General features: G+C 34.6%; 1 protein-coding gene across 2 annotated transcripts in view; it reads left to right on the forward strand.

The window, feature by feature from the left end:
- LOC143199700 (obg-like ATPase 1) overlaps positions 1–11,194 on the forward strand; it is a 57,537-nt gene extending 46,343 nt beyond the window's left edge. For both annotated transcript variants that reach the window (XM_076409689.1, XM_076409690.1), the window contains exons 8-11: positions 2,197–2,343; positions 6,458–6,554; positions 10,686–10,833; positions 10,895–11,194. In XM_076409689.1, the coding sequence (XP_076265804.1) occupies positions 2,197–2,343; positions 6,458–6,554; positions 10,686–10,833; positions 10,895–10,980 (478 nt within the window). In that variant the 3' untranslated portion in view covers positions 10,981–11,194. The remainder of the gene's footprint in view (positions 1–2,196; positions 2,344–6,457; positions 6,555–10,685; positions 10,834–10,894) is intronic.
- Positions 11,195–13,313: the final 2,119 nt, after the last annotated feature.

The raw sequence follows: 13,313 nt of genomic DNA on the forward strand, positions 1-13,313 counted from the left end.
ATGACGCATTACTAAAACAACTTTGAGTAGCCTATATAATCCCTACTGCAATGTTTGCTACTATTCTTGATCCACAAACCCCACTAATAAATTGGCTACCTCCGGCTTTCGGTTAATATATTGTATATTTACTAGCCTAAATCGAATGGATGATCGTACTTTTAAGCTGAAAGAAATCTCCAGTCAATACATCATTATTTTTACAAAACAATAATTTATTTACCTAAACTCTTTTATAAAAATGCGTTCTCTTTTCCTTTTTTAACATTAGATCATTAGGGTGTCGTTGATAGTTTTATATTTTGTTTATTTGACGCAGGTCTACTTTTGTTAGCAAATTTAATAATTTCATAGTATCACTCTCCACTATTCTTGCATCTTAGCAAAAGCCTGTCTAATTTCTTCTCTGATTCTCTGAATTTCACATTCTTCGACTTTTACCCTCAACAAATTCTAGCTACATCTCACCTATAAAATTAAAATTAAATCATTACTAAAATATGTCATGTTTAAAATAAATGTCTAATTATTACCAGTTATTACAATTTTTGCTACTATTCATGATGGACAGATCTCATTAATAAATTGACTACTTCCAAGACAACAAGAATCATTTTCTTCTCAGTTCTTGTTATCGTTAAATTTTGGTATATGTTGATGCTGATCTATTCGATATCATTAAAAATGATGTGTTATAAATTTGGCAGCTAACTATAAATTCCCACTATAAGTAAAATAGTTGCTATTTGGATTTTATAACTTTTAAAAATGGAACCTTACATTCTGCACTTACCCTTGTTCTTCCATATTTTAAAAGCATTGTATGTTAAACCACCAAGGATAACACAACAATTTAATTATCATTCCTGTAGAATAATTAATGTAGCACAAAATGTAAATATTCTGGATTTTTTGTTGTTTTCACTCTATCGACTGTATGGACCGACTCGAAAAAAACGTACCGCCATTAGAAGAGGAAGATAATAAAGTTTATTCTTTTCTATAGTTTATTCCGTGCAATATAGTGCGCATGCGCGGATGCCCGGAAATATTTGTTAAATAATGTATCCTCAATCTGAAGTTTGATTTTTATAACCGTAATTTTCTTCAGAACGTTTTGTGATTTGAGCACAACTTTTGTTTACAGTGACTTGAAAATGTAGTCTCGGTGATAAAAATGGAGTTAACTCGTGATCATTTTCGTACAATGATTCTTTACAACTTTTGACATGAATTATCAAGACAAACGATCGAGAACATATCAAGAACATCGACCAATATAGTTCGACTTTTGGCATTGAAACCCCATCCTTGCCCACTCTGAAATATTGATATAACAAATTTAATCGTGACCGCAGTTTTTTCAGGGACGAAAGTCGTTCAAGATTAGGTGTTCCGTACCACGAAGAATTGATGCTGCGCGCGAAATGATATTGCAGGATCGTCATGTGACTTACCTTGTGCATTTATATGACACGCATCAATAAGATATTACCTGAACATTTAAACAACTGTGAAAAAGATTTGTTCACACAATTTGTGTTACAAAAATTAGCTCAATCTAGGTGGAAAAAATATTACGAAGATTGGCTCAAGCCCATACGAATGTGTCTTGATCGTCATGGAGAATACTTCGAAAAACAATAAAACCAATTTCGTTAATAAGTTACTATCTTCTCATTGTCATGCTCAAAATATAAATAGCAATCCTCGTATATTAGGTGTAATTTTGCAACTTTTATAGATTTTTCAAGAAATGCATTTTAAAATACAAAAATTAAACACTCATTTTACATGAGTTCCTTATAAAGAGCTAATTAGAAAAAAATTAATAATAACCTTTGGCATGGGTTCACAGTTGTTATTGGTGATTAGGCATATGTCCCGCGTAACTACTGTAAATTATTGCCGCTTATTATACACACCAAATCAACAGTATGCATACAACGTTGTAATTTCCATCGCCCTGACACCTCCTATGGCCTGGTGTTTCACTAATTTCCTTTAATACATCCAATCAAATATCCGACATCAATTCGCCTGTACCGGTCGCGATTAGCTTGCCAATTTCCATTAAGCTCCAACATTGACTGACACCATCATCTTAATTGGTTAATTAGCATATAGACAATATACGTACATTGTTCACTAAAAACATTACATGTAGGAGGTGACATTTTAAAATATATTTTGCAGGCTAATCAAAATCAAGGAATGGGTAGATAAGAATGATCCCGGTTCCCTTATCATTCCCTTTTCTGGCGCTTTCGAGCAGAAACTGGTAGAGGAATACGAGGATCCAGAAGCGAGAAGTAAATTTTTAGAAGAACATAAAACGACAAGGTAAGATTTTTAAGCATTTCAACATTGGAGATTTTTAGAGTTCGATAAGTTGTTCAGTAGAACCAGTAGAATAATAGAACTAAAATTTCACCGAAAAATGTATGTGAAATAAATGCGTGTACGATGTAATACGATTTTGAGATTGTTTAACACATGGACTGAAAAGTCCCGGTCCTAACACATAGATGGCGCTAGTATTATTGCATTCACCGCTTTTTTAGTTAATACTAACTTTTTAAAGAAAGCTGTTAAAATTTTATGATATTCTGCTCATAACTAAAACAATTTTGTATTTTAATTTTACACTGATTTTTCTTGATGGGAAAAAAAGTACTGTTCAAGCGAAGCAATGGCTTGAAAAGTGTTATAAGGACTCCGCTCTATCAGAAACAACAATAAAACTTTGGTTAAAACAGTGGACGCCCAAATGAGGTGGCAACTCCAGAAAACATAAAAAAATCCACAAAATCGTTTTGAATGATCGAAAGGTGAAATTGCGTGAATTAGCTAACATCGTAAAGATGTCAAAAGTAGGTGTCGCGTTAGCTCACTGTTGACCAAAAACAAAAACGTGTTAATTCTTAGCAGTGTTTGGCCATGTTTAAACGTAACAAACTAGAATTTTTGCGTCAATATGTGACAATGAACCTCGCCCAAAGCGCCCAAAAACACAACAATCCGCTGGAAAGGTTATGGTCTCGGTATTTTGCGCTATGCGTGGTGTAATATACATCGACTATCTTGAGAAGGGAAATACCATTAACAGTGAATATTATATAGAGTTATTGGAGCGTTTGAAGGCCGAAATTGCAAAGAAAGGAGCACATGTGGCAAAGAAATAATTTTGTTTAATCAAGACAACGCACCGTGTCACAAGCCAATCAGAACAATGGGAAAACTACAAGAATTAAACTTCGAATTGCTCCCACATCCACCGTATTTGCCAGATTTGGCTCCCAGCGAGTACAGCCTGTTCGCAAACCTCAAAAAAAATTACGCTCGAATGAAGAGGCCAAAGGTAAATCGTTCTACAAAAGTGGTATTGAAATGTTAGAGCGACGCTGGAATAATTGTGTGGCTGTTGATGGAGATTACGTTTATGAATAAAGCCAATTTTGAACAAAAAAAAATCGCGTTTTCTTTGATACGGCCGGGACTTTTCTGCCCACGTGTTACATCTCATCGTCACTACGGATGAGACTTGGATCTAGAAATTTTAGAAAATCATTTTTCTTTATATCTTGAAGGCTTTAAGAATATACCCTTAAAAGGATTTTTCAAAATTTAAATTATTGTCAAAGATATAACTGCTTTAGTGATGATCTAGAATATATAGATATTTTAGGCGCTTTTTTCTCGGTTTTTTCAAGACGGTTGACATGAGTTCACTGAACCGATTCACTTGAAATTTGATGTGATCCTTCTCCATACACTCTTCTCTCTTATCAAAGTAATTTTATCGCCAAATTACGGCTGGTGTACTTTGATGCGATAGAAGAATGTATAGAGAAAACAAGGCTCAGATGCAAGAATTTGCCAAAAATGACTAAGTTTAAAAGAGACAGATAGAAGAAAAAATGCTATCGCTAAAATCTCTAAATACATACTATTCGTATGTAACTTATACGCATAAGTTCCAATTGTTTCAATGTCCAACTTATTCGCCAAAATTAACTCCTCCTGACTTTCCGAAGCCCTATTTTACAGTTGTTGGAGATAATCACTATCATATTTTCCGGAAATTACTGTATTAATTTTTGTTTAACAAATAGCAATACCAATGTCTTTTTTCCTTTCTTTTTAATGTTATCAATGCCATAACCTAACTGATTATTAAGTATAGACGCTTTTATTAATAAAATATGGAAATAAATGAGTCAATTAATGTCAGTAAACATCTGCAGTAACAATTTCATCGGGTTTTACCAGTTCATAATACACAACATCTTGCTGATCTGGCCATATAAACAGCAAGATTTTATGACCATGATTATTCCACTTCGCTGTCAATGTATATGGATGGCTCTCTTATGATTTTTTGCACTTGGGATTGTAGTAGTAATATCTTACAGAAAATTCTTCTGTTTTGGATTGCAAGCAAAGAAACTGCGATGTTGAAACGGTTCGAAATGGCATTTTCAGTCAAATCTTGTGCTAACTATTATCCGTTCTTTTTAAACTTCATCATTCAAGTTGCAGTTGACTGTTCAATTCATGCTGGGTTTGCGTCCAATAAATCCAGTAAAACATTATGTTCGAATTTTGGAAATTTTGGTCCACCAAGCTGTTGTTTTTCATTAATATTAATCACTGAATCACCACTTCTAAATAGTACAAGCCAAATCACACAATTGGAATATGTTTGTAAAGGTCTTTAATGGGCTTTCCGCAAATCAAACAACAAAAGTTATGAATGTCGGAAAAGCAATTTTGACCGTTCCATGATTAACGCTAGATAAAGTGAATAATTTATAACAATACTAAATAGAAATTCATTATTTTATGTAGAAGATTTCAAACCCATTTTCATCAGTAAATATCACTAATCAAAATACATACAAGCACCTTTTAACTTTGAAAACAGTGAAATGCAATTTTGAAAAATCCTCTTCGAATATGTTGAAGGTTTTCATTATTTCAGCAGTTCAAAATTAACCACTTTTTGATATAATCAATTTAGAATTAAATCTAGAAAAAATCTATCTAGAAATTAATAATCTATAATCTAGAAATTAATCTCAAAAATAAATTTGTTATTTTAAAAAAATGGATAAAAAGGAATTTCGCGTGTTGATAAAATATTGCTTTTGGAAGGGAAAAATACAGTTGAAGCAATAAATTGGCTTGATGCCGAGTTTTCGGACACTGCCCTAGGAAAATCAATTGGTTGATTGGTATGTTAAGTTTAGACGTGGTGAAATGAGCACCGAAGATGGTAAACGCAGTGGACGCCCAAAAGAGGTTGTTACCGACGACAACATTTAAAAAATCCACAAAATGATTTTGAATGGCCGTAAATTGAAATTGAATGAAATAGCAGACACTCTAAAGATATCAACTGAACGTGTACATCATATCATTCACGAATATTTGGATATAAGAAAGCTCTGTGCAAAGAGGGTGCCGTGCGAGCTCACTTTTGACCAAAAACAACGACGAGTTAATGATTCGGAGCAGTGTTTGAAGGTGGTCAAGCGTAATAAACCCGAGTTTTTGCATCGATATGCGACAATGGATGAAACATGACTCCATCATTTCACTCTGAAGTCCAATCGATGGTCATTCGAGTGGACTACACACGATGAACCCGCTCCAAAGCGTGGGAAAACCCAACGGTCGAATGGCAAGGTTATAGCGTCTGCATTTTTGGGATGCGTATGGAATAATTTTCATTGACTACCTTGAAAAATGAAGGACCATCAACAGCGACTATTACATGGCGTTATTGGACCGTTTGGAAGACAAAATCGCCGAAAAACAATCGCATTTGAAGAAAAAGAAGTGCTGCTTCACCAAGACAATGCACCGTGTTACAAGTCAGTAAAAACGATTGCAAAAATCCATGAATTGGCCTTCAAATTGCTTCCGACTATTTCCTGTTCTCAGATCTCAAAAGAATGATCGCCGAAACTAAGGCCTATTTTGAAGCAAAGGACTAATCGTACTACAAAAATGGTATCGGAAAGGGTCGCTATAATCAGTTTATCACCGTTGAAAGGAATTATGTTGAATAAAAAAACTAATTTTGCCAAAAAAAATGTGTTTTACTGTGGTAGGCCGGGGACTTTTCAATTAACCTGTTAGATCTTTTTGAAATTTTAACATTATTTAGATTTTATCACTTACTACGAAAGTTATCCTAAAAATGTAATGATTTGTTAAAAGTTATTAACTGTTATTAACATTTAAAACAAGAGTCCTCAAAAAGATTTAAATGTTACTAATAGGAAATCGATATTTTTCTTAAAATTCTATATCTTTCGCATTATTATTAATCTAGTCAACAATTTTTTTAAATTTTATCATTTTGTTAACCATATGTTGAGCTATACAAACAAAGTAATTCCAAGGCCGGTTTATTAACTATTAATATGTTTTTATTATTGTTTTATAGCGCATTGGACAAAATAATCGTACAAGGATACAAAGCTCTCCAGCTGGAATACTTCTTCACCGCGGGACCCGATGAAGTCAAGGCTTGGACCATCCAGGTAATTCCAGTCTCCTCTTAACATGGATTCGACGAATTAAAGGGAATTTTCCATTTTTCGACCGTGCGGAAAATGCGCAAATCTCTCCACTTTTCCGGGCCGCAACGTTCCGCGGGCGGCAGGGCGGCCCATTCTCATGCAAATTTCGAAGACAATTTCATGGTAATTTATTTGGCTTCTCTTCCCGATTCGAACGGTTTCTGTTCGCTCGTTCCCCACCTTTTATTTAGTCAAGTCGCTGCCGGAATATTGGAATAACTTTTAGATTATGCAAAATCGGCCGGGGTCGGCCCGGGAGGGGTGTGGGTGAAAGGGTCGCGATCCCGCCCTTTTGTCGACGTCTCTGAGGGTCTCCAACAATTTTTTTAAACTTTATATTTTGACTAGTTCAGATGTACAACTGTAGAAAAATGTTTGGGGCTTTTAAATGTAACTGTACATCTAAATTCGCTTATCTGCCATAGCATGATTTTCATCACATGTTATTCGGTCTATCTTAGGAGTTCAGTAAAAAGTCATCTGAATTTTGACAGCTTCAGGTCAAGAATCAATTGATTTTTATTGAGATTTGCTTCCAATATTACTTCCACCAAATCATATTGAAAAGTTATACTATTAAATATCACCTCCAAACAAGTGTTCGTTAAGGCCACAATTTTATCCGACAGATGGATGAATGGCTTTGTTATTATATTATATTATATTTCATCATTGACCACATTGACAACATTGATTGATTATTACACTTACTGCTACTTTACGCTAATACCGTTTGTTTAAGTAATTGTGAAACTAAATTGAACCAACAGACATTTTGGAATAATTCATAAAAACTTTTTATAACCTCGAGCTGCTAAGTGTAAATTTAATCAATGTTTAATAATAAAATAATGTGTTCTTAATGTCATGAACACTGAGCAGGACACTGAAGACGGTTTAAAAACTATGTTTTGAAGAATCTACATTACAGCGAAATCACTAAATTTTTATTACAGAGGTAACAGTTCAGGCGCTACGTTAAGTGTGTAAACATATAAATTGGTGCAGTTGATGGAAACAAAAAGAATGAAAAATAGGACAGCTGAGATGGTCCAAATTGAATAATATGAAACGTCTTGCATTCCTTTATGATATACTTTTTTGACAATCCACCAAACATTGCGAGGGCTTGGTTAGGGTTTTATTGCCTTCACCATATAGTCCTGATATGTATCTCGCTTATTTTAATCTCCGCAAAACTCTCCTTTTAATTAAATAATTTTCAAATATCTTTTACAAACCTCTTGAATCAGTTTTTAACAAGAAATCACAGAAATGTTTACTGATGGCAACCTGCGTCTAATCGAAAGTTGGTAAAACCTTGTCGAAAGCTATGTAGCCTACCCAGTTTAAATAAAATCAATTTAAACTAAATTAAACCATAAACCTAATGTCGTTCGGTTTATAAGTAACATGTGGTCGAGAGGAAACCGGAAGGGAATGGTAGAAGAGCAACAGAGAGGAAGAATTTTCTACATGCATCAACACTAACCTAGATCCAAACGAATGGTTTTCGTAGATATTCTCATAAAATACGAAATGGTAGGAAAGCAAATGAAAATTTAGATTTCCAAACACATGTTGACACCTATCTTGTACTTTTAATATACAACATTTATAGAGTTTTCCACTCCTCTCGGCAAACTATTATACAATTTTGATATATATTGCGCTGGTTTCGTGCTAAACTCATCCGGTAACAATTCCTTCAACATGTTATATATAAATACGACTACATGGTATTTTAACCCTTCCCTTATGGATATTAAATTTAGTATCCCCTATTCTTACATACCTGTTTACTCGCAATATATCTCTCATGGCCCAGTTTTGACCTTTGGAAATGTACTTATCTCTGTTTTCTTCATATTTATCATCACAGTAACATGATTCCCAAAATAGAGACTCTATGATGATTTATAAACCAGATGTTATAAGTATGTACAATAGATAGAGACGACTTTTCAACTTAAATCATATGGCCGGTGATCCTTAAACTTTAATGTGCTTCCTATCATGATTTCCACATATTTCATTATTGAAACCCTCTCCAGATCGTTGCCATACTCCACTATAAATCTAATATACGACAGTGGTTCAAATATGATGGAGACAAACGCTCTAGGTGGCACATATGTATGTTTTGGAGGTCGTGGCTTGAGTATGTTATAGCTGGGTACCTTACGAACAGTGTGGTATAGTTTTCATCGGGTATAGTGAACGTCAAGTGCGACCGTCGTAGCGCAACGTATTATGATTCGTTTTTTAGTGAGGGAAGGCGTTAAAAAGAAATTTTTCTGCGTTTGCGAAATCAGTTCGATAGTGAGTGCCTGACTAGGGCTGCCATGTTTAAAGAGGCCAAAGCATTCGAGGATGGCCGCGTAACCGTCGACCGCGAACCAGCATCACACCAGACAACATTCGCCGCGTAGAACAACTCATTTTGGAGGACCATAGGATGAATGTTCGAAACATTTCGGCTGAATTCGGCATCAGTATTGGTAGTGTAGAATCATCCATGAACACCTTCAATATCACAAAATAACGGCGCGATAGGTTCCTAAACTGTTGAACTTCATTCAAAGTTTGTCGCCGCTTGCTGATGCGATACGAAGCGGAGAAGGGCGATTTTTTAACGCGAATCTTCACTACAGACGAGAGATCGGTCTATCTATAATGCTGCATACTACTCTAACCTTCTGAAAACACACGTGAAATCTGCTCATCGCTCGAAATGAAGGAGCATTCCAGCACCAGAACACCCCCTCCCCCTACATTCCGGATTTATCACCCTGCGGCTATCACATGTTTCTACCACTGAAAGAAGCCCTCGAAAGTCAAAGATTCAACACCGACGACGAGGTATAGGTCGTGCGCACATGGCTGTCTGAGTTACCCAAGAAATTCTTCAATATCGGCATCAAAAAACTTTCGGAAAGATGGACAAAATGCGTAACTAGTGAAGAGAAATACCTAGAAAAACTGTACAATTTTTTCAATAGTAAATAAACGTGTCAGAGTATTTGTCTCGATCATATTTGAACCACCCTCGTATCTGAATATGTATGATCTAATACCCCTTACAATCATTTATATCGTTTTAGTTGTATTCATTTTCATGTTATTTTCTCTCTATTCTTAGTTTTTCTATTTCTCCTGCGAAATATCCTATTATAAAAATAATTGCAATTATTCTATATACAATATTACTGTTAATTTTAATGTACCATATCATTAATATAGAATACAAGAAGTAAAGGACCTAATATGAAACACTGTGGTACTCCATTTGTTGTAAGCTCTTATGTCCAAAATATACTATTTTTTACTTAATTGACAAATACTACTCACTGTTACTATTAAAGCTTACACAAGGACATAAAAACCGATTTTTTGCTTTTCTATTTATTAGTGTTACATGGTCCACAAGAGAGTTCATAAAAGAGTTAAGGTCAAATTATAGTATACCGATAACAGAGAGATATCGTCCTATCATCAAAATACTCCCTCTCAAGTTGTTGAACTGTTGTTGAGTTTTTCTTCGTAAATTCTTCTTTCGTTTCTTTCGAATGATCGTAAAGCGTTTTTAACCACATATTTGCACGACAGGACTAATGGAGACCGGATACTGCTTGGAATAATGCGGAAGCAGAACGGTGTTCAGGTGTGCGATTTTGATGTTCGTATGGTTATTTTAGCTTACACATTCCAGCTTGTACAGCATTTGCTGACTTTTTAATGCATTTTCCCCGTAATTGTATCAAGAACAGGGATCTTCTTAGGTCTTGGGTATACTTGGAGCAGTTTGGCCACGTAGGGGTCACCAATGTAACGTACTATAGAAGCTTACATAGGAACAGAAATACTGTTCCAGTATCCAGAGTAGGATCAACAGGAAAATAAGTTAAAGATCATTGACTTATATATATATACCAGAAATTAATAAAAAGAGACCTTATCGCCCTGGCCATTTATGTTATATCCTCTGACGTCATGGTACCAATCCTTGCGCATTGCCAACAGCAGGTTCATCGCTTATGCGATCGTCACAACATAACCAGTAATAATATAGTCCGTTATACAATGTTACAGAAAGGAACTAAAGCACCACAGGCTGCTGGTCGCATCCACACCGACTTCGAGAAGGGATTCATCATGGCGGAGGTGATGAAGTTTGCCGATTTTAAGGAAGAGGGTTCTGAGACGGCTTGTAAATCTGCCGGCAAGTACAGACAACAAGGTAGGCGCCGATTATTGTGTATTTTGTATCACTGACTCACCTTAACGTGCTCGTATTCTAGGACGAAACTACGTGGTGGAAGATGGTGACATCATTTTCTTCAAGTTCAACGCCGGTGCCGGGCTGAAGGATGCGAAAAAGAAATGATTAACACTGAACCTAACCGTGTGCATCATGGTTTACCTCTACGTCAACATGATATTTTTTTACGCGAGCATGAATTGTTAAGTTATTGTTTGTTAAATCTTGGCTCTTCGCTATTTCTCTACATTTCGGTTCAGTTTTATTCGATTGGTAAAAATGAATACGCCTTAAAAATAACGTAATATAATGTTTATAATAAAGGATTACACATGGAAAAGTGAATTTTGTTTAAAATCATTCCTGATAATATGTTCTGCTATTCTATTTTTTCTTACACGATTTTCTGTTGAAATTGTAACCCAATATCATCAAAATTTTAGATAGAAATGGTTCAAATTTAGTAACGATTTTTTAGAAAGTTAATGTCAATTTTATTTTAAAAATTATATCCAAATTCCACAATCTTATGTCTTTAACATTGTTTTAAACAACTGATAAGAAATAATATCTTGTGTTGATTAAATTAACTTTACATTTGTTTGTTGACAAGAAATTCAGCGGTTCTTCCGGAAAAACTATACAACTGCAAAGTATAGAGCATTGGAAAAATTATTTTTATTTTAAATATTTCATGGATTTGCCTTATATAAGTCTGTTTTTTTTTTAATAAGACATTTTCTGTTAAAATTGTTACCCACTATGTAACGTATCTGATACAGCAATTTTAGAAGATTGATGACTGCCCAAAAGCCATATCTCTTAAATTCAGAGATATATTGCACAAGATTCTTGCTAGAAGTGCCTTAACTTTCAAAAGTAAATTTGAGGAAAAGGTAATTTAGATTTTTCGTAATAGATTGCATATCATTTTTCTAGTAATACTTATTCGATGAAGATATACAGCCGATAGACGTAAAGCTTGTGTTAGCCGTTGCTATTATTTAAATTGCATAGTGTTGAGTACTTAAGTAAATGCCAGGGTGAGAGTTGTTTTGCTTATTTTCGTTCCGGAAATTTAATGTCAAAGAAGAGGCTCGGCCCGATAGGGAAAAGGTCGATAGATTTAAAACACATAAGCTCAAAAGTCGCGGGCGTAACAAAAAAAACGCGGTTTTTGTTCAAAATTGGCTTTATTCATCAACGTAATCTCCATCAAGAGCCACACCATCATACCAGCGCCGCTCTGACATTTCAATACCACTTTTATAGAACTATATATTTTTTGCTTCACCGGTTGCTGTCCACTCAGATGACGATCGTTGAAACAACGTTGTTTTTGGTCAACAATGAGCAAACGCGGAGTCGGTGCCGCAGAGCTGCTTGAACAGAGCTTTCTCATCAAATGCTCATGCAATATAAAAGCAACACGTTCTTTTGGTATATTTACGATGTTAGGTAATTCAAGCAAGTTCATTTTTCGATCATTCAGAACAATCTTGTGGATTTTTTTATGTTTTCTGGTGTTACCACCTCATTTGGGTTCTCACTCACTGCGTCTGCTTCATCGGTACTTCTACGACCATGTTTGAAGTCAGCAAACCAACGTTTTATTGTTGTTTCTGATGGAGCGGAGTCTTTATAATACTTTTCAAGCTATTTTTCGATTATTTTTTCCCGTCAAGAGGCAATATAAAATTAAAACACCAAATTATTTTTGATTCATTCTTTTGAAAATAACAAAAGTAATATCACTTATAGCACAATAACTCACAAACTTATTATATGACTAGAATATCATGACATTTTAACAGCTTTCTATTGAAGGTTATTACTAGAAAAATTGGTGAATGCAATGAACCAAGCGTCATCTATGTGTTAGGCCCGAGACTTTTCTGCCCAAGTGTTGTATATCATCGCCACGGATTTAAACATCAACCATAAAACCGTTTTAAAACACTACATAAGACTGGGTACTAAAAGAAGCTTATTGGATACTTGGATTTCGTAAGAATTAATAGTAAAAATTAAATGCACGAAATGCGTATTTCTGAATTACTACTGAGAGTCGTAAAAAATTAGTGTTCGAAACTTGGGGAAATTTCACATAAATGTTTGGTGAAATGGAAGATAATTGTTCATCATGAGCTGCTTGAACTTGATCAGGTCATTCAACTTTCTTTTGAAAACAACTAAAACAATTGAACCATGGGACTAAAAATGGCCAGAATTGATCAATAGGAAAGGAATTGTCTTCTATTATGACTGCAGTAAACAATAAACATCTTTAATATATGTTAATGTCGTTTAAAATGCTTTTTTTACAGTTTAAAGAGAAAATCCTAATATAGCATTATAATATAAATGTTTTAAAATAATACATAAGGGGCTTACCTTGTTAAAAATATGTAAAATGAATTTCAACACCATAGAAACTATATTTACGTATAAGGGATACT

Source organism: Rhynchophorus ferrugineus, unplaced genomic scaffold (genome assembly GCF_030347505.1).
Source record: "Rhynchophorus ferrugineus isolate W39M unplaced genomic scaffold, kcgeb_rfMv2 rfM7, whole genome shotgun sequence".
Classification (NCBI taxonomy): Eukaryota; Metazoa; Arthropoda; class Insecta; order Coleoptera; family Curculionidae; genus Rhynchophorus; species Rhynchophorus ferrugineus.